Here is a 20,608-nt window from a genome sequence, read left to right on the forward strand (position 1 = left end):
TGAAACGAAGTAGAAACGAAAAACCATTTATCTTCTGGTTGCTAGTTTAAGCTGTTAGATTCGAGCGAAGATATCTTTAGCGGTTGCGAATTTATTACGTAATTAGGAGATTTTTTTCATAGTAAAAAAATCTGGTAAGGGACGATTAAGAATCTTTTTTAATAGTTTGAGAAATTATTTCTGACAGCCGGACATTTCTTAATAACTGGGAAAAGATTGCTATTTGTACGAATCTCTTCGGCTGAACGTTTGTTACGTATTTAGAAGGCTTTTCTTTTAGTATAAAAATTGTTCACGACTTAAAAATTAGATACGCAATACCCGAGAAATTTTTAATCATCGAAAGTCTGACATTTTGTTATTAAGAAATTTCGTAGTTTTTGTAAAACGACATGCATCCGTTTATTGGAGGAATGTCTTTAGAATAAAAATTATGAAACCGATGATCGAAACGAAACTAACGCCAAGAAAGGATAAAATAAAAGACGCTTGCGTGATTAAGTTCGCAGGAGCACAAAGACCTGGTGATTCACGGTTTCACATAGCTGATTTCTATCGGTCGCGTTTCTATCGATCCCACGAAACTTCAGGGCCGTTGCCAGATTAAATAAGGAAATAGCTACTTCCTAGTCGTTAATCACGAGACACGTGTTCACGTGAACGCGTGCATTACGAGCTACTCGAACGTTCCGCTCGTTTATCAAGAAAAACGAAGTCGAAGATTAATACATTTCATCTTATAGCCGAAGATGATGTAAATCTCTCTCTCTCTCTCTCTCTTCCTTCGCCTGAGTTTATTGCATTCGCGTACCACTTTCATTAATATGAAATTCCATTGGTGATATATCGAAAGGTCCTTAATAAAATGTTGTATACATTCCAGATGAATTTTCTCGTGTTCTTCGATTTATACTTTCAATTTTAAGCCTCGTTCGGATTACTTAGGTTGCTTGAATTCAAGCGATCTAACCTCGTGCGGATATTCGATGGAAACACAAAGTGGAGTGAAAAAATTACGTATTTTTTGCAGCCTGAAATTCGAAGTATTTCTACATCTAAAACGCACGTGGCTCTGCTTTAAAGTTAGATCGATCCATATCGTCGTTCAACGCTTGAATTTACAACCTAGCTCTATCTCTTCCACCAGCAGCACTGGCTCCGTTTTCGCTCAGTTGCCTCGGATCCGACGATGATGTTTCTCATCGATTAGCATATCATGTTTCATCATTAACATTCGTGCTACATGCCAGTCTGCGAAACGTTTCGCATATTACGGACGCAACTTTCCGGACCGTAGCTGAATATCTCTTCCTCCGCGACCACTCGGTTGCTTCATCGATCCTCCTTTCCATTCGAACGACCCCAGAAATTTCGTTCTAACGAAAAGCCACGGTGTGTAATCTTCGATTGGTCCAGACTCGCAAAAAAAGAGCACGAAAAAAGCGTACAAAGAAGAAATCCGACGGTAATGGAGGATTTTTGTGCAATTCATCGTCATCATCGTGTCTACATCAAGATTCTTTCCATACGTACGTTATTTCTAACGACGCCACTGTGTTCTTTTGGCCTATTTAGAAGTTCACCAGTGAGCCAAGATTTGTTAATTGCAATTAGAAACGACTTACAACATTCTTAATGCGAAACACCGTTCCTCTGATTCGAATCTCATTGTTTTCCTTTTTGCACATCGAGATATATCGACGTTATCCTAAGTAATCTCGGTTTCTCAATTTCTTCGCTCTTTTCCTTCATCGACCAATCTAAGCCACCAAGTCCAAGACGTCGTAAGTCGCGACTGACTCGAGAAAGTAATTAAATTTAACAAATATTCCTCTTATTAGATATCATTCTCCACACGAACTGACTAAAAAAAATAGAATAAATTACTCGATGATACCCGAAACGGCACGAGTTTACAGCTTTACGAACCTTTTTTTACAAAAAAAACGTCGTTATCTAACAATGTTGAAAATATAACCACAGCGAAGACGTACGTATGTACGTACGTACAAAGAATATTCGCGGAAAAAATTAACAAGATAAATAACGTATTAAAAAAGATAGACAAAAGAAACTAACTTTCTCGAACCATTCATCGGTGAATTTGAACTGCTTTGGAATTCGTGACTTCGATTGTTCGATATATTTCAAAGCGAAGCTAGGAATTTAGGATTTATTCGACGTGTCCTAACGAATGACTGAAACACACGATCGTATGCGTTATTAAACGTTATCTGCAACAAGTTCGCGTTATCTCGGGATTTATTGATCCCGACTGGCGAACAAATACTTCTCTAAATCCTCTTCGGCTACGTTATTCGACGTTCGTCGAAGGAACGTGTCGAGATAAAGGCGAAGCAAGGGATACCCGATGGGAACACAGGTCTCGATCGATCTCGATGTCAAGAAGGACGTTTGGTCTACGCAAATCCTTTGTTTCGTAGATATTGGTTATTGAGAACAGACCACGTCACGAATTTATCTCGCGCGTTTCCCTACCACCGATTTCGCGGAATCTCGTACATTCTCGTTCACGAACATATTAGGACACCTTCTACCTTTGTGTAAAAAGTGATAATTAACGTTAGAATTACTAGAATATTCGAATTGACCAATTGGTAATCTTGTATAGCAGTGTCACAGATCTTTTTATAGAAATTTTCCAGATAATGGTATACTTTTGTGGATTTGAATAATATTTTAGTAGAACATCTAAATATAAGTCTGCAGCTTTTTCTTGCATTATATACAGATATATCTTTCTATATACCTTTCGTTTTAATTTCAATAAGCTTCGTGCCGATCGAACTTATCCAACTATCCGATATTATAATTATATCGCTAATTACATTTACCTGCTTTCGAAAAAATTGCAACGTTTCAAACGACCACGTTTAGACAAACTAAACAGTAGACACTAGATGAATAAACAGCGGATACTTTGCAATAATTACTGTCTAAGATATGACAACGATATTTCAAATCAATCCGTTGCATTATATAGAATTATATCGCGTACGAGCGACTGGCGGACAAACGGCGTGCATGAAAATAATTTTTATCGATAAAGTGGAATCAATGCGATTGTGCCGTGGTTTGCGGTATGCAGCGTGGCTCTAACGCAATAGCGCGTCCCGCGAAGTAATTTCGCCGGGGACGTCGATAACCTTTTACCGCGCAAACTGCAAATTTATTGACCACCCGGTGTATCCTCGCTTAGCTCAGGAATAAATAAACGTGTTGCGCAAACGTGCCACGCTAACAACGATAGGGAGAGAATGCAGCAGCCGGTGGTAGTTGGGCAAAGGGGTGGAAGGACGAGAGACGAGAATTATTTGGCAAGCAACGTTAAGACCGCGTAAATAATTCAGGCAGCCGTGCGAGATACCGGTAGAAGCAAATGAAGTAGAAGCGGAGAAACAAAGAATCCCTCCAAAATTCTGCCTTATGAAGGAGACGTATACGTGGCTTACGTTGCGGGAGAATCGGTGATTCCATAATGGCGTGTTTTAAAAGTAATTCGAGTTTTTCATAGGTGCTTCCGTGGTACGATGTTTCGTGATTTTCTAAAGCTTCGCTTTGATTTTAGAGGAATTAAGAGGAACGACGAATTCTTTTTCGTTATTTTGTCGAAAATACGGTACAAAATTCGTTGGGACGTATCTTGCCGAATTTTACGCTAAAAGCCGAGAGGTTCAAGGTTTGTGTCGTGTCGACGAACATGACATACAGGGCATTTTTCGTGGAAAGTTACTCGGCCACGTGAACGATACTTTCATCGTGAGTTTTACGAGCGCGAGCTATTTTTCGTCGCCCCCTTTTAGAGCTGTCGCTGTCAGCCGATATTTTCGTGGAGGCCGTAAAACGATGCGTAAAGCGCGTTTTCACTTCTACACGGACCTTGTAACGCGGACCTTGAATACACTGCAGACCCAAACGAACTATATTTTTGCCATTAAATTTGATCAACCTGTTCAAAAATTAGCAATTCGATCGTAATTAGTAATTAAATTCGTATGATTTTGGACACAAGAATTAAAGGAACAGAATAGAGATTTCTTTCACTAAATATTATAACGAATACTGTATTTTAAACGAGAGTAGGATATTTCACTTGCAAATTTTTCATAAGTTATTCGTAAGTTCCATAAATTATTTTAACGTGTTATACGCGTTACTCGGTATGTTTCCCGCAAACGCATAAATTTTAACGATCATTGCGAATTGCATTCTCCTCGAAAGACTGAAGATTTTACCATTATTGCCGATCTTTCTTTTTCCAAAGTAATAGAAATTCAAGACACGAATGGCCCCATGTACATGCCTCTCCTCTCCAAAGAACTCTCCATTTAAAGAAAGGTGGAAACAATGGTTAGAAAACTAAATATCGATGAAAGTAGACCAAACCAGGCAAATTCGGGCCACGAGAATAACCAATCGCGTCGAACAAACTCGAAAACGATCGCTCATCTTCTTCCTCTCGATCTCTCGTGAAAAACCGCAAGTAGTAGTCTCTGATTGGATGGCGCGAGACAAGGAAGATCGAGACGAAGTGGAATGCCACGGTCCCCTCTCGTTCTCCACGAACAGACGGAAGGAATGGAACCCCTTGTTCTCCGTCTATTTTACGACGTAGGGAAGGTGGCAGCACCATCCGGATGGTGAAAGTCCTTCGACGAAGAGGAAGGAGTGGTGGTGCACATATAGAGGGGCGAGAGGGCGCGGCTTGTCCAGACGCTCTTTGTCCTGACAACGACGATGACGGCGACGACGACGACGGCGGCAGCGGCCACGATGTCGCCAAAGTTCCTGTTCCTTCTTGGATCACTCTTTCTGTTTGCCGGTGAGTACACACTGTTGCTACGTCTTCCTTATTTCCGTTTGCCCCTGTTCTATTCATCTGTATCGAACATCGCAACAAATTGGTTTCTCGATATTTTTAGAAAGTTCGATTCAAAGAACGTTTAAGCTTTGGATTAAGATTCGAAAAAGTATCTTAAAGTTTGAATTTAGATGGAAGTTGGAAGCGTTAGGAGTTGGAGGATTAAATTCCGAAGAGTTCATAGAAGTTTGATGGCAGTTGAGATTGGACGATGTCGGATTTTAAATAATTGATTTGTTCGTTAAAGAGTTTTAGTAGAGCAGAAGATTCGGTAACGTTGGAAACGTCGTGTTTAGGGTGAAAGTTTGATCGGAAGATGGAGAATCTTTGATGATAAACACGATTTCTCGTCAAAGAGAAACACCTGGCCTTCTAGGCACCGATTCTTCGAATGCCTGTTACAGGTGAAAGTTGCTTTCGACGTTTACAGAATTTCCTTCGGACGAAACGAGTTTCCACGAGAACTTTCCGTTCGAGGATCCCTCGTAGTTTAACGTTATCGTTTCTTGGTTCTTCCCAATAATATACAATCCGTGCTACGCTTCAATTTCAATGCAAAATTTCTATTGTAATTTTAAGATAGACGACTTTCGCGTTCTTCTAATTTTCCCCGATGGACGGAAAATTGTTTAATTTTTATAAGTATCCCCATTGATTAAAACGTTCTATTTATTAAAAGAGATTTAAACGTAATTAATTGAAATACGTCGCGATAGTTTCACAATATAGTTTCACAATAGACGACTCGAGATCGATAGGTTCTTCGGCGCCATGAACGTTCTGGTGACTTCAACGATCGAAGCCGCGACAAGACATGTCAAACGGCTCCTTCGAGTACAGCTACGTCAATTCGATCGCGACACCTCTACTGGTTAATACCAAACTGACGATCGAAAGATCTTTTTTCAATACAAAATCGAAACTCTTCGATCCTAACAAACTTGAAACATTCGAAACAATTTCGATATTATTCCCAAAAGACGACTATTCGAAAAGTAAACTTCTCGACGATAAAATAAAATTCGTACACTTCAAGAAATAATTCTCTTATCGTCTCGTTGATAAGATGAGATTCGTAAGACCATTTCGACCGATGCAAAAGTTTTAACAAAGACAAGTTGTCCGGAAGTGGCGTTGATCACGATTACGGATCACGATTCGTGGTCGTGGATGAAGAAGAAGGCACGTTCGAGACTTGTTCGAACAAGGATGCTCGATTATGGCAAGAGGGGTAGAGGGAGAGACAGCCAGAACCTACTTTAGAGAACCACTGTCGCTTCTCTCCCCACTCGTGTCTCGTTGCCCTGACATTTCCAAGACTTTCTACTTCTACGGGGGTTCACCGACCCCGTCGTATTCGGTTTACGATCTCTAGAGATCGTGGCTTCCAACGATCGCGACATTTTCCTTATACGATCCTCGCAATACCGATCTATGCCCTTCTTACTCAAATGTCACGCGAACCGCTCTGTCGGTGACGTTTCCTTCTTTTATTCTTCCAATTTAATTGCGGAGGTCCGTGAAAATAACAAGCAGTAGGTGCGTGCTCCCTAGACGGTGTCCATTAAGATTCGGATATTTCCGATCGAGAAACGAGATTATTTTCACGTTCCGTTTACGTGTTTCCGTCTATCAAGATCGACGAGAAAAAGAAGGAAAGAGGAAACACGAGCGAAAAGTAAATTAAGTATTTTTTAACTTGCCAACGCTTTTACAAAAGAAGGAAAACTAGGAACTTGCACTTAATCGTGTCTAATCTAACTTATCGTTAGATTCTTTAATGGGACGAAGAAAGGAAGGAGCGATGTTGCGAAGTCACGTTAGAGATTGTGCTCGTGGATCGAGAAACGTTTATGTAATCGATGATAGAAAGTACGTAATTGTTAGTGGTCAAAGCCGGAGAACGAGGCGTGGTATCTCTTTGCTTTCGAAGATCGCTTTTATTCGAGATCAGAAACGACGAAAGCAAGTTTTACGATTCTACTTAAACACCAGAAGTAGCGAATCCGTTAAAGCGACGGATTTCAGTTTTCTTCTTTCTAGAATTGCTAAGAACGTGTAAATTCCCACTTTTACTTTTAAACGAAAGCTATATATATATATATATATTCATTAAAGGATTTCTTGATCGTTTAACAGCGTTTTTTAATTTCCAGGAACGCAGGTCAGAGCGCAAGACGAGGAAGGGGCTGATGGAATTGACGCAAATGCCGAGGAATTATGCCAGGACAGGCCAGGAGACGAATACTTCCGGTTGAACGTCGAAGGAGACTGCCGTGACGTCGTGAGGTAAATTTCCATCAAATCGTCGTACCTAATTCTTATTTTTAAATCGTCGTCTTTCAAATCGGAGAGAAACATTTCGAATAAAAAGAATACGTCACGATCCTTCGTAATGTCGATTCTGCAGCGCGTAAGTAACGCCGAAGGTCAGTGAAGTTAACGGTAGAAGCGATATTTACGAGAAAGATCGATCGCGGAGGATCGGACGGCGAATTCCTGTCTTGGGTTCCTTCGCGATCGAATTCCGCGTCGGAAGGTTCAAGGCGAGCCTGATACCAGATACAGGACTCGCCTTCCAGCCGATGACGACAGACGGTGTATCCTGACTCATTCGAACGGATAAACTATTTCATCGTCAAGGACACACGGGCAAAAATATTCTCAGAACAAGAACGCAAGATCCTGTCGCGGAACGTCGCGTATCCTGCAAGAATTCGACGAGTTTTTGCGAATCGTAAAACGTTATTTTGATTCTTTTATGTTCGCTCGTCCTTTTATACGGATTATATTACTACCTTTTTTTTTATAGAATTCTTTAGGAAAGATTTATTCGCTTGGTTCTAGTGAGAATTCCATCGCGAGCCTCGTGAATCTGTTTTTATTTCCGTTTTTATCGACTTTTGCGTGGGTTCGTTTATTGACAAAATAGCACTAGATTCTACGCGTAGCAGGTACAGTGGGCGTCAGTCAGTATGCAGCCCATTGAATCTTTTGTATTTCGTTCACGATCGATGACAGACATTCGTTAAAAATAGATTTATTTTAGACTTTCTTTTTTACTGTTTCGTAATGTTCAGTACAATCTATTTGGATTTCTACCATAGCCAGATAATTTTACGATCAACTGTACATCGTATATCAGATACTATAAACTGTAAGAGGATTACAGCTCGTTACACGTGACGAAATATATTCCCATTCGATGTGACGAATACTCGGCAAAAATAATAGCATCGATAAAAAGAATAACAGCGAGGGATTTTTTAGCAGGGTTTTAAATATTTTTTAAATTGCAAAGAGTTAAACTTGAATCGCAGATGCGACAAAGCGAGCGAGATTGGAGTGACCAGATTGGCGACCGTACGATGCCCAACAGGTCTGGCATTCGACATCGAGCGTCAAACGTGCGACTGGAAAACGAACGTGAAGAACTGTGACCAACTCGAGAGTAAGCGATTCCTTTTGATTGCTAAGTTTAACTGAGCGATTTGCTTTCTGTCCGACACGAACAGGTGCACGAAATCCGGCCTGAAGCAAATCACGTGTCCCAGTGGACTGGCCTTTGACTTGGACAAACAGACCTGCGACTGGAAGGGCAAAGTCACCAACTGTGACAAGCTCGAGAGTAAGTCGATGTATCGACCAGGTTGAGCCGACGTACCTGTCTCCGTTTCCGGTGTATCTGTTCCTCGGGGAATGCGTTTATAATTTGTTTATAATTTGTTCGACGGTTGTAATTTACGCTTCTTTTTCCCATCGATTAATTTTCTATGTAATCGAGGAACAGAAAAGTAGGGATAGGTCGGTTAAACGCACTTCCCTTGGAAAGAACACCATTTTGAGAAGATTTTTCTTTCCTCCTTCTATTAAGGACGATGAAAAATGTTTCATAAGATACGGAGAAGGCCGGTTCCTTCGTAGACTCGCAACGTAGCCCGCACCATTCGTAAGGTAGTACTAACGCACGATTATTCTCGCGCACGTTTGAGATTCATCCACGATCCTTCTCGTCTCCGAAAGAATAAAAAGAAAAGAAAAGAAACAGAAACGAAGACAAACGATCAACGTCGTCCTTCGCATCTTTTCATTAACTCTCTGCGTATCGTTCTATTTCTTGAAAATTTTACTTTCTTACCATCGAGTTCGCGCTGTCGAATTTTATCAACGAATTAAGAATTAATTTTTTGCTTTTAATATCAATGTTTCGTTGATTCTTAAACAAGCATGTAAATCTCGGATTAAAATGAGAAAAGACTGGACTAACCAAGAACGAATATTCTTTCGCAAACTAAACGAAATTCTAATGATACAATATCGAAGTGCATATAAAGTTGGAACGGAAATACCTGAAGCTTAAACGCTCAATGAAATCGAGTTTTCTATACTTTCTAAAGTCACGCAAAAGCGATTCATTCGCAAGTTTGCTGAAATTTTTCCACCTCGTCACGGTATCTCGTAGTTACGCGAACGGCACAAGCGCGAACGTTCGATACGTTCGCCGCAGTGAAAATACACGACCATTACATGCGAGACCACTTTCGAGACGTTGTAATCTCCAGTCCGGCCACTTTCGATTCGCGGCCCAGAGACTGGTTTCGATTTTGAGCGAAAGTGCAACTCGGGAGACGAGAAGCTCGTGCCTCGAGCGCGATCTAACCCAGTTTCCAGCTCATCGATGCTCTCTTCCTCATCGATTCACGCAATTTTCTCGATTCACGTCGCATCGCTAACACCGCGAATATAACAAGCTTCATCCATCTCGCCGATTCTGATCTAGTTGCTTTCTAAACTGTTTAAATTTATTCATTAAGACATTCCGTGCCATCGATATCGTTCGAATTTCAAAATTAAACGATCAAACAAAAAGGAAGATCGTTACGCTCGTTCGACCAAATCGATCGTTACGATCAAATTTTCCAAAATATCTGGCATATCTGGATCCAATCGCGTAAAAGATACCGAAAGAAAAATATTCAAAGATTCGCCGTTCGTGTCGACCATTAATTCTAGATTCAACGTGAAAATAGAGTTATTCCGTGCTTCGATACGTCGCGTATATCGATCTCCCGAAAACGATCCTCGGCACGCAATGACTTTTCAGCTTTATAGAATTCACGCTCACACGCTGTTGCACCTGTACATATCGACACCATATATACATACTACATACTCACACATCGACAGACGCACGATTCTTTCTCTTCGCGATCGCTCCAGGTACGAGGTAGCACGTTCTCAATCGCTGATCTCGCTCCTATTTTCTCTCTCCATCTCCCCCTCCCCCCCCTTTCTGTCTCTCGTCTATCTGTCTCGCTATACATACGCATATATCACTCTTTCTCTTTTTCTCTTTCTTTTTCCCGTTATATTCTGTCTCTGTCTCTCTTGCTCTGTCTGTCCACATCCAGATCGGTTTCGCTTCGACGATCTGGCCTCCTTAGAACGGCTCCTTGTTATTTAGTCGACTCGTTCGCTTTTACCGCTCGAAACCTGTGCGAAGTATTCGAGCGATCGATCATATTAATTCTCTCCTTCCCTCTTTCTCTCTCTCACCGGATTAATCTCATCTTACCCCGTTGCGAACGCAGCGTTTTCCAGCTGCCGATCTCTATCTTCCTCTGTTCTCGCGCTGCAGCCAATTTTTTTTTTATTTCGCGCACTCGTTGTCGTCGCAATCGGGTCGAATTCCTCCGCTTCCGTTTCGAAGCGCGCGTCTCACGCGAGACCCGTTTGCTCCGATTTGGTTTCGCGCGAGAAAAGAAACAGGCGACTGCTCATTTTCAAGGAAATGCAAATGACGCTTGGTTCGATCATCGAATCGTTCGCGCTTCAAACGGCGTTAAGTTTTATTTGCGATCAGAATTTGACAGATCGATTCACTTTGCACGGTGTTAAGCTTAATTTACGAGGAGAATTTTGTAGATTGTATCTACTAGAAAATCTACAAACGTTTATGACGTTTGCTTTTTCTTAGACAATTCTCGTTTCCAATGTTTGGATCTGTCTGGATTGGAACCGTACCGTAAAAATATTTAGAAAGTTTATCGCTACCAGACAGCTCTATAATATTCGAGAACTTTATGTATATTGAAAATTTGTATTCGTCGTACGTACCGTGAATTATCGATCTATTTACTTTACAGCCGATTGATTTTAATACACGGTACAACCTCGTTCCTGTGTTCTGCCTTTCGAGCGTCAATGATCGTAACAATATATCCTTGTTGCGTCAGAAACTATTAAAAAATGACCGATTTTTAATAAACTCGTAATTTCAAGCGAACTAAAAAGCTCGGTAAAGAAATATTACCTCTAATTAGAATAACTGAAACGAAAAAGGCGTAGAAGGTAAAAGAGAAGAATTACAGAGTTAATAATTCAACCGCGAACATTATCTTGTTTCTTTTATGTTTCCAGCAAACTGCATTACGAGTTGAAAGCGCAGTGCCGCGAATGAAATTAAATCGGACCAGTCTCGTGTGCTCTCCGTCTATTTTTTTTTTTTCTCTCTGCTCGCCATGTGTATGCGTGTACCTGTTTATACACGCGCCTGTACGTGCATATCTACGCGTGTATTGGTCCACTTGCAATTCTCTTTTCTCGCGCTCGTTCTCTCGACGCGTGGCACGTCGAGGCACCGTCTCACTTTTTATTTCTCCGCTGCCTGTTTTCGCCTTTCGCAACAGTCCATCTCTTCACCACGTATCTCTATTCTCTCTCATTATTATCTCAACAGTGCCTGCGTGTGTGTGTGTATCCATATTTCTTCTCATTTTATTTACAGCGACTCGCGAAAGTATTCGAAGATTTAGCATAGAAAATATTTATGAACATATTACGTATATTATACAGAATATTTCGTATAGTGTACATGATATATTCAGGAGAAGTTTTTATAAATATTCGGATACTTTCGTAAGTCGGTGTCTTTATTCGTAATAAATCATGGAATTAGCTACGTGCGAATCGCTGCGAGCCAACGATACAAACGATACTCTCGACGTGAACTCTTCTCGTGATGGGCAACGTTAGCTCGTCGATGTTTCGTCTCTCCAACACTCCGGCTGTCGCCATTTCGTGTCTTTCGTTCCGTCGTATTCCCAACGATCTTGAAGGTTTCTCGAGCAAAGAATTCGCCGGAGAAATCTGCGATTCTTTTCAGAAGATCTTCAAGACCGATTCACGAGGATTTTCTTTTATTAAATTTTCTAATTCGTTTCCTTCGTCACGCCCATCACGTCGGTTCTGCTACGCTTTTCCAGTCGCGAGACGACTAGAAATCAGAGGGAAATTCCTCGAACGAAAAGGAATCGAAGAGAGGCTAACGAAAAGGCCGGTTGAACGCAGTGGCGTAGGAACTGTTAACGCAAGGCCAAACCAAATCCTCTGATAAATTGCTTGATACCTTCGTGATTTAACCTGTGCCGTGAATAACAGCACATCGTTGTATATCCTTTACAAATAGCCAGAATAACGACGAATAAATAACGCGAACAAACAGAAACGAGTAAGAAACATGGAATCTCGCTATAGTATTCCAAAGTTAATTTCGTTACATTCACGATCGAAGACAATCACGAGGGTGTTAAGAAAGCTGTCCACGTCTGTACGTAAAGTCCACATGTACATAGATACCAGATTACACTGGCAGGAAACCGTAACTGGACGTACAAGATGTAATTAGTCCGATACTTAATATCCAAGCTGGCGAGGTACCGTAGCTTTGGGTCACAATTAATCCCGCACAGTAACAACCTTTAACCCTACCAAAGATTTTCCATGCAGAAAATAAATCGATTATTCTAATATTATAGTATCCCATCCCGTAAGTAGTTTTAACTACGACACCTATTATTTCCATCGATAGAGGGTTAATCGATTTCTTCGGGAATATATTTCTCCAAGTAGTGTCACAGGTTCCTGCGCCACTGGTGAGCGCGCCACGATCTTTTGTACATAAATTGGGCAAAAGTAAAAGTAGAAGTTACAGCTATGGTGAACGCCAATGGTCCCGTAGTAGCGATTGGTTGTCGCGTATAAGCCGACAAGTCGGCCCGTTAACGAGGATTACGTTTGCAGAGCCGCGTAAGGTGTTGCCCATCCTGAGGACCGACGAACCAGTCTGCCCCGAAGGGAAATTGTCGTGCGGTAACGGCGAGTGCGTGGACAAGGAGCTCTTCTGCAACGGTAAACCCGACTGCAAGGACGAATCCGACGAGAACGCGTGCAGTAAGTGTCGATTTAATCGATTCGCGATCGCAATCCGCGCTTCTTTTGGTCACAAGTGCGGATAGCGAGGTATAGCAATCGATGACTTTCAGCGTCGATGCGAGGAAAATCTGTCGATACGTTACAGTGGAAACTTTGAACGTCGATCCTTTAAATTCGAATTTCCGTTTTCTTAATATCGCTTTAACGATCTCGCGAGAAAAGATGGTATAGTTGAACTTTAACGCAGTACGTTCACTACAATGAACAATGTTATACTTGTTTTACACATAATTTTATACTTTGATAATTATGCAAATTGATGTGTGTACAAATCACATACGCTCGTCGTTGACCAACAATGTATCAATACTACGCGTAGTTTTCATTTTTCTATGAAAGTTGAACATCAGAGACGTACGTCCTCTCTCTCGAGTCTTAAGACTCGCGTTAGCTTCAAAATTCCTCGATGTTCGTTTATTAACCTTCGCCACATCTTCCCCCGCAGCTGTGGAAACCGATCCAAATCGCGCGCCAGACTGCGATCCAACGCAATGCGTGCTCCCCGACTGCTACTGTTCCGCCGATGGAACCAGAATCCCCGGAAACATCGAGCCGTCCCAGGTACCCCAAATGATCACGATCACTTTCAACGGAGCCGTGAACGTAGATAACATCGACTTGTACGAAGAGATCTTCAATGGCCAACGTCAAAACCCTAACGGATGCCAGATCAGAGGCACTTTCTTCGTCTCTCACAAATACACAAATTACTCCGCCGTTCAAGACCTTCACCGTCGTGGTCACGAAATCGCGGTGTTCTCTTTGACCCACAAAGACGACCCACAATACTGGACCCAGGGAACCTACGACGACTGGCTGGCAGAGATGGCTGGAGCTAGACTCATCATAGAACGTTTCGCAAACATCACCGACGGTTCTATTATCGGAATGAGGGCTCCGTATCTTCGCGTGGGCGGTAACAAACAATTCGAAATGATGGCTGACCAATTCTTCGTCTACGACGCCTCCATCACGGCTTCGTTGGGTCGTGTACCCATCTGGCCGTACACCTTGTACTTCAGAATGCCACACAAATGCAATGGAAACGGTGGAAACTGTCCATCAAGATCGCATCCTGTTTGGGAGATGGTGATGAACGAATTGGACAGAAGAGACGATCCCACTTTCGACGAGTCCCTGCCTGGTTGTCACATGGTAGACTCTTGCTCGAACATTCAGACTGGAGAACAATTCGCCAGGCTCCTCAGACACAACTTTAACAGGCACTTCAACAGCAACAGGGCACCGCTTGGCCTTCACTTCCATGCCTCGTGGTTGAAGAGCAAGAAGGAGTATAGGGAGGAATTGATCAAGTTCATCGAGGAGATGTTGGCCAGGAGCGACGTGTATTTCGTTACCATGGTTCAGGTGAGTGAGTTTGATCGAGATTTGGAGGAATGTCTGATCTGCGAGGATGAAATTGCCTAGAAATACCGTGCGGTATGGGTTGGTTCAGAATTGGATAAACGGCGGCTCTAATAGCAGTTTATATTTAAAGAAATTGTATTTTGATATTTGTTTCTTGGAAAGAACTTTTCTCGAAGCTTCTTTGACTTAATTAGTATTTATTGCAAATTTTAAACGAAACCACGAAGACGGAGATACAACATATTATTTAAAAATATTATATTTCGTGATACTAGACATTTTGAATATTATTTTAAAAAATTATAAACTATTGGAAAACCTAAAAGTTATTTAAAGCGTCTTTGAGAATCGCATTGTCTTCCCTTTAAACAAGTTAAGCGGAGATTGTATTTAATTCCGGAGAGATTCGCCAAGACTGTTATTACGAGTCTCCTAGTTTATTTCAATTTATCTGCCGGTTTCAATCTTGCCGCATCACGACGTTTCTCATTCATGAGCCATCAAGCCTCGGGCTTGCTTTTATTTATTTCGCTTTGCGTCGATTTATTTTCCACTTTCAATATAGTCACGCGATACAAACTCTCTCTCTCTCTCAGTACTTCTCTGACTGCTCCACTGTATTTGTAGGATCTTGTACGATCGATTCGTAGACCACCGAAAATTACTTGTGTTAGTTTCGTTCTCGTTCGATTCTCGAACACGATTTCTACTTTGATTACTCTCATAAAATAAAAACGGTAGATTAAATGTGAGTATCTTTCTTATTATATCTAAGAAAATTAGAAATTAAATGACAGTAACATTAGATTAAATACGTTGGTGTCAAATCAGATTTCGAGACAATTTCAAGAATGGAATTAAATATAAACAATCAACCAAATGGTTCGATAATAAGCTAACGATCTTAAACCAAGTGATAACAAATGTCTCTGATACTCAGAAAAATATGAACACCGCAAACAGGTCACTTTTGTCAAAAATGAATTTCATGCTCCGTCTGGCCAAATACATTCTCGTTCTACTTACCACTAATCGAGCGAATACAAACTCGTAAATCCTTTCCCAGATTAGCCGAGCTACTCGAATTCAAGTTCACGTTCATATAAGTCAATTCGCTTCAATTAGGGTTTGTTTGAATACAAACTAACGGGTTTTAAACGGATAACTAAAATAGCATTGCCATTTATATTTGTATCATTTATACGTCTTATGGAGAAGAATATCACAATTTAAAAACTGTTTTAATCCTCTTTCTATAGTAAACGGTACATATAAACGATGTTTCATATAGACATTCGCAAAACTCAAAAGTTATGATTCGCATCAATTATAAAACGAAATAATATTTTTTAAACAATTCGATTATTAATAACTTCCTACTTCGAATTTTCTATTTCAAGCCGAGAGAAAGACATTAGTAGCCACGTTATTTCAGCCAACATTTGCCTAGAATCTCGTCTGACTATATACCTTCTCATACCACTTGCAGGTAATCAAGTGGATGCAAAATCCGACGGAACTCTCGGCACTGAGGGACTTCCAGGATTGGAAAGAAACCTGCGACGAGAAGGGCCAGCCCTACTGTTCTCTCCCTAACGCCTGTCCCTTGACTACCAGAGAACTTCCTGGCGAAACTCTTCGCTTGTTCACCTGCATGGAGTGCCCGAATTATTACCCGTGGCTGCTCGATCCTACCGGCGACGGTTTCACCGCCAACAAATGAGCACTTCATGGTAGAGATCTATAGATCGTGTGGCGCGTGTTCCTAAGAGAGACCACGCTAAAGTAATGCATCAAAAGGCTTTTCCTTGAAGAACACGCGCCGAACCGTCGCGCGGAAAACGTGTCGCGAACGGAAATAAGAAATCTCTTAGCATAATCGACTTGACGTTGTCTGGTTGATTTCAATTTTGAAAAGAGAAACAAGTGCAGTAGAATTCTGATGTATTTTATTATATGCAGATAAGTTAGAAATTCTTCGCGAGTTGAGATGTTTTTTCTTTTTATTGTGATATTATTGGAACGGAATTTTATAAGTGGGATAGCTGTTAAATTATCATTTTTGTGAGATTCTTGAGTTGCATTCGTGTTATCGTGGCAGAAGAGTATCGTGGGTCTGAGTTCCCCTAGCAAACGTTCGCGAAACGTTTCTGTGGTCGATTATGGTGATCGAAAGAAATGAAAAGAGAACGAAGAGGTTGTTTTTCCGTAGCATAGAGGAACAAGTTCTTCGATTGAACTTATTCATCTTTGTACATAACCACCGTATCCTTGCCCTTCCGATCCTTATCCCTTTCTTCTGCGGGGCGTTGTACGTATTGGTCCATCGATCGGTATCGTCGCAGCGCGCCGAACCGTGTACACTGTACACTTGGTTAACGTTAGTGCTTAAGAGACGCGTGAGAGTAATTAAGTAATTCTTAGAATCTTTATTAAAGTATTTCACAATAAACGTTGTACGAAACTGAGCACTTTTCGAATTTTTTTCCAGACCTGTTGAATATATAAAGTGATTTCGAAATCGTGATGCAATTGGCAAGCTCGTGATAAATAAGTCGAACATGTAGAATCCTTCCTGGTTGTATCACGATTAAGGAATTAGCCTGCATAAAACCGAAATTTTTTCTACCTATTCCCAGAATTTTCAAAAACCTCGACTTTTAATAACATAATTATGATAATTAATCATTTACATTCTTGTTTTCTTGAAACAAGCTTTTAATATTATACAAGAATTGATTCTTGATAATCTTAAATAAAAAAATATTTATTTACCTTATACTTCAAATAAAAAATAAAAAAGATTGAAGCATAAATTTTATTTCCTCTACGATATGATTTAGTTGCATTTTTCTCTTTTCGAACGTTTCTTCGTAACATTTCACATGGTAACCAATCTATTCGATGCAAAAAGGAAACGGTAAAAAAGTGAAAAACGAAGGAGTCAATTTCGGAAACTTTCGAATGGAAGGAAATTTAGTTATTCGACACGATACGTTCTCCACAGCCTTGAGAGTTATTGGTAGGCGCCAGCTTTAAGGTCGTAAAATGTCATTACTGACTCGTCCTTCTCCTTCCCATGGAAAACCCTGGGGGCACCTTTCCATTTTGGACAACATTCCTTTTCGATCACGAGTCCTGAATCGTCGCTTAAATAAGCAAACATTCCTTGCACTTTCTTTGAACTGACAAACAGAAATGGAATTTTTTATTTTTGCTTCTTAATAAAAATACCTTTTATTTATCTTCCAGATTTTTCTCATTTGTTTACATATTTGCTTTGTTTATTTACATTTCCTGACTTTTATTTTTGTATAATTATGTGTTCATATTTATTTAAACTTTCTCAATTTGTTTATTTAAATAAGAATAAAAATTGAAATTTCAGTTTAGAAATTCAAATTTGAATCTTTTATAAAAATCGGAAGAGGGTAGGTAAAAACGTACAAGTTTGATTTTCAACTTAACAAAGTATATTTGCCCAGTACTTGTTCTATGGCAACGTTTTCCTTAAATGGAATATTACTGTTTCCCATGAAATGCATTATAAAATTGATAAAATTTCATGTGATGCATGCGTACTATTTATATGTGACCAGTTTGGCTTAATCTAAATTTCAAAGTGGACCAATCACGATGTTTCTTATCCAAACATAGTGATCGAAGAATAGAATAAAATTAAAACTTTAATACTATGGCGTATACATAACATTTCACACTCGACATCTATATTCCATTCTACACGTGAGCAATGCACAAACACAATTCACATAAATGCAATAAAAGTCAAAATGAGCTGAGCCTTCTGTACCAAAATAAACCGTATAAATTGATCTTAAAGTGTAAGAAATATGTGAGAAGAGAAAGTAGCTATTTGTGTGTCCAAACAGAAACTTATTTAGAGATATCTATTTACAATTATGTTTATCATAGAATTTATCTAATGTAGAGTAGTTACTCATCGCAGCATCACTTCATTTGTTTTAACATTAATTGAACGAACGAGGTTCTAAACGCTCGAACAATCACGCACGTGAATTATTTACTACCGAACAAATTATAGGTAGTAATATCTATTGTCACAAAAATCGTGCACACGTGTTCATAAAATCGTACAGATTATTACACCTTCCTTTCTATACTATCGATAACATTTATAAATTAAAGAAACACACCTGTGAAAGTTCGATGTATGATATTAAAAAACCCTACACAAAGTACTTGGTATTAAAGGTATATTCTCTCAGGTCATATTCCGAGATAACTACAGAAGATGAACGCTCCACAAATACTAAGGACAATCAGTATAATGACGAACCAGAATGGTAGTGTGTCTATAACAGAAAAAATTGTCAAACGTTAAGATTACCAAAACGATATAAGGACGAATAAAAAGATTATTTAATTACTTACGTCTAAACGGTATGCTATGTATACAGATTTTGTTATCCACAGAAATGCTGACAACCGCAGTTTCAGTGTTACTAGCAATGGTAGGACCATCTAACTTGGTTGGTAAGAATTCTAGGCCAGTTACAAACATACTATGTGCACCAGGTACGTGCAAAGCTCTCCTCAAACTGAATGCAATGTATATATCCACGCTACCAGAGAACATTGTTCCAACTGCCACAAACTTTCCATCGTCCGAGACTGCCAAAGCAGACAGGGTTTCTTTATATGGTACCATCTTGACAACACTTCCAGACTCCACATCCCACATTTGAAGAAAACTAATATTCTTTCCAACCACTGCATTGGAGAGCATAAAGAGTTGAGCTTTTGATTTGTCCTCCTCCAGCTTCCTAAACCTACACCTTTTATACATATATTTCAATCCATTTGGGGGTGACCAAGTTAAGTCCTTGGATTTAGAACCATTGCTCACATTCCATAGAAATGCTTTGCCATCCTTTGCTATGCTTGCGATCAGTGTGCTGTCTGGACTGAAGTCTATGTCGTCTATTTCTTTCGTGTGAGCATCTAGATCATGTAGTTTATGCAATTGTGGAAATTTCCATAGCCTTATATGACCATCCGTGCCACCAGTGACCATGAATTTTCCATTTGAATTTATTCTAACGATCCTCTGAAGTGGTTCTTCCTTGCTGTAGAAATTTTTCATATTTAGAGCAATTATTATTAGAGCAATTTTAGGAAACTTTGCGCACTTTTATAAAAAATATAGTTACCTGAAATCTGTTTGTACACTATCTGCTGGCTTTACTATCAATTGAAGTTTCTTGCTCTTAATGTTTGAATTGTCATCCTTGACTTCCTCTATCCTTTCTTCAGGCATAACAGTTTCTTCTACTTTATCTATGTTTTTTCTGTGTCTAATGCCTTCCTTAGAATTGCCACTGGCTCCTTTGACAACCTCACCATTCTTCACGCTCACCACTTTACTACTCACATCGTACAGCTGACAGTGACTCTCTTGACCAGCCGCAATCCATATCCTCTTTTGATCATTGTACGTTGTGCAATTCATAACAACACTGGGACCTGTTTCATGTCTGGTCACTTCTTCCGCAACGAACTGACATCCATTGTGAGACAATTCAAATATTTCCTGTTCATGAAAAATGATTCAATTTAAACAAATTATGAAATTACTCTCATTTTTTATATGTATGTAAGAATGACTAAAAAAAAAAGGAATTCTTACAAAGCCATTAGCAACCCCAGTCTTCGAGGATCCTCCACCACCACCGACTAAGATATGCCTACCCGTCAACATTTGCAACGTATACAGCGGAAAATTCACCCTGGCCAGCAGGTCACAATTATTTCTCCTGGAAGGCATATTGTTTCCAATTACTACACCAGGACAAACGTTCTTGCTTTCGTCACTGTCGTCTAGACAGGTGTCTATTGATAGCCAAGGATCATGATTAGGCTAGAAAACCGAACTTTCGTCGAGTTTCCCAATTTTTTTACAAGTAGCGAACAACAGTTACGGGACTCGAGTCTTACTCTCGACTCACGCACGCACGCTCAACACGGTTACGATAAGTCTTTCATAAAAACAGACAACTAGACGACAAAACAGTGATGAACACGTATTCAATCCTGTACTACTTT

At 40.1% G+C, this 20,608-nt stretch overlaps 2 protein-coding genes across 2 annotated transcripts; one reads left to right on the plus strand and one right to left on the minus strand.

The window, feature by feature from the left end:
• Positions 1-439: 439 nt before the first annotated feature.
• On the plus strand, positions 440-16,992 carry LOC126863780 (chitin deacetylase 1). The gene is made up of 6 exons (XM_050614280.1): positions 440-4,843; positions 7,039-7,171; positions 8,203-8,333; positions 12,965-13,114; positions 13,602-14,524; positions 16,014-16,992. The coding sequence occupies exons 1-6, from the start codon at positions 4,759-4,761 to the stop codon at positions 16,245-16,247; spliced, it is 1,656 nt and encodes a 551-aa protein (XP_050470237.1). The 5' UTR covers positions 440-4,758; the 3' UTR covers positions 16,248-16,992.
• A 1,200-nt stretch (positions 16,993-18,192) lies between these two features.
• Positions 18,193-20,602, minus strand: LOC126863785 (prolactin regulatory element-binding protein). The gene is made up of 4 exons (XM_050614295.1): positions 20,193-20,602; positions 19,717-20,096; positions 18,938-19,632; positions 18,193-18,858 (listed from the first exon to the last, which is right to left on the minus strand). The coding sequence occupies exons 1-4, from the start codon at positions 20,328-20,330 to the stop codon at positions 18,773-18,775; spliced, it is 1,299 nt and encodes a 432-aa protein (XP_050470252.1). The 5' UTR covers positions 20,331-20,602; the 3' UTR covers positions 18,193-18,772.
• Between the last annotated feature and the right edge of the window lie 6 nt (positions 20,603-20,608).

Source organism: Bombus huntii, chromosome 3, assembly GCF_024542735.1.
Source record: "Bombus huntii isolate Logan2020A chromosome 3, iyBomHunt1.1, whole genome shotgun sequence".
In the NCBI taxonomy this organism is placed as follows: domain Eukaryota; kingdom Metazoa; phylum Arthropoda; class Insecta; order Hymenoptera; family Apidae; genus Bombus; species Bombus huntii.

Coding starts and splice junctions, on each gene's coding strand:
- LOC126863780 (XM_050614280.1), top strand. CDS start 4,759: ATGACGGCGACGACGACGACGGCGGCAGCGGCCACGATGTCGCCAAAG. Junction 4,844..7,038: donor ATCACTCTTTCTGTTTGCCG/GTGAGTACACAC, acceptor TTTAATTTCCAG/GAACGCAGGTCAGAGCGCAA. Junction 8,334..12,964: donor GAACTGTGACCAACTCGAGA/GTAAGCGATTCC, acceptor TTACGTTTGCAG/AGCCGCGTAAGGTGTTGCCC.
- LOC126863785 (XM_050614295.1), bottom strand. CDS start 20,330: ATGCCTTCCAGGAGAAATAATTGTGACCTGCTGGCCAGGGTGAATTTT. Junction 19,633..19,716: donor AGTGTACAAACAGATTTCAG/GTAACTATATTT, acceptor AAATTTCTACAG/CAAGGAAGAACCACTTCAGA. Junction 18,859..18,937: donor ACATAGCATACCGTTTAGAC/GTAAGTAATTAA, acceptor TTTCTGTTATAG/ACACACTACCATTCTGGTTC.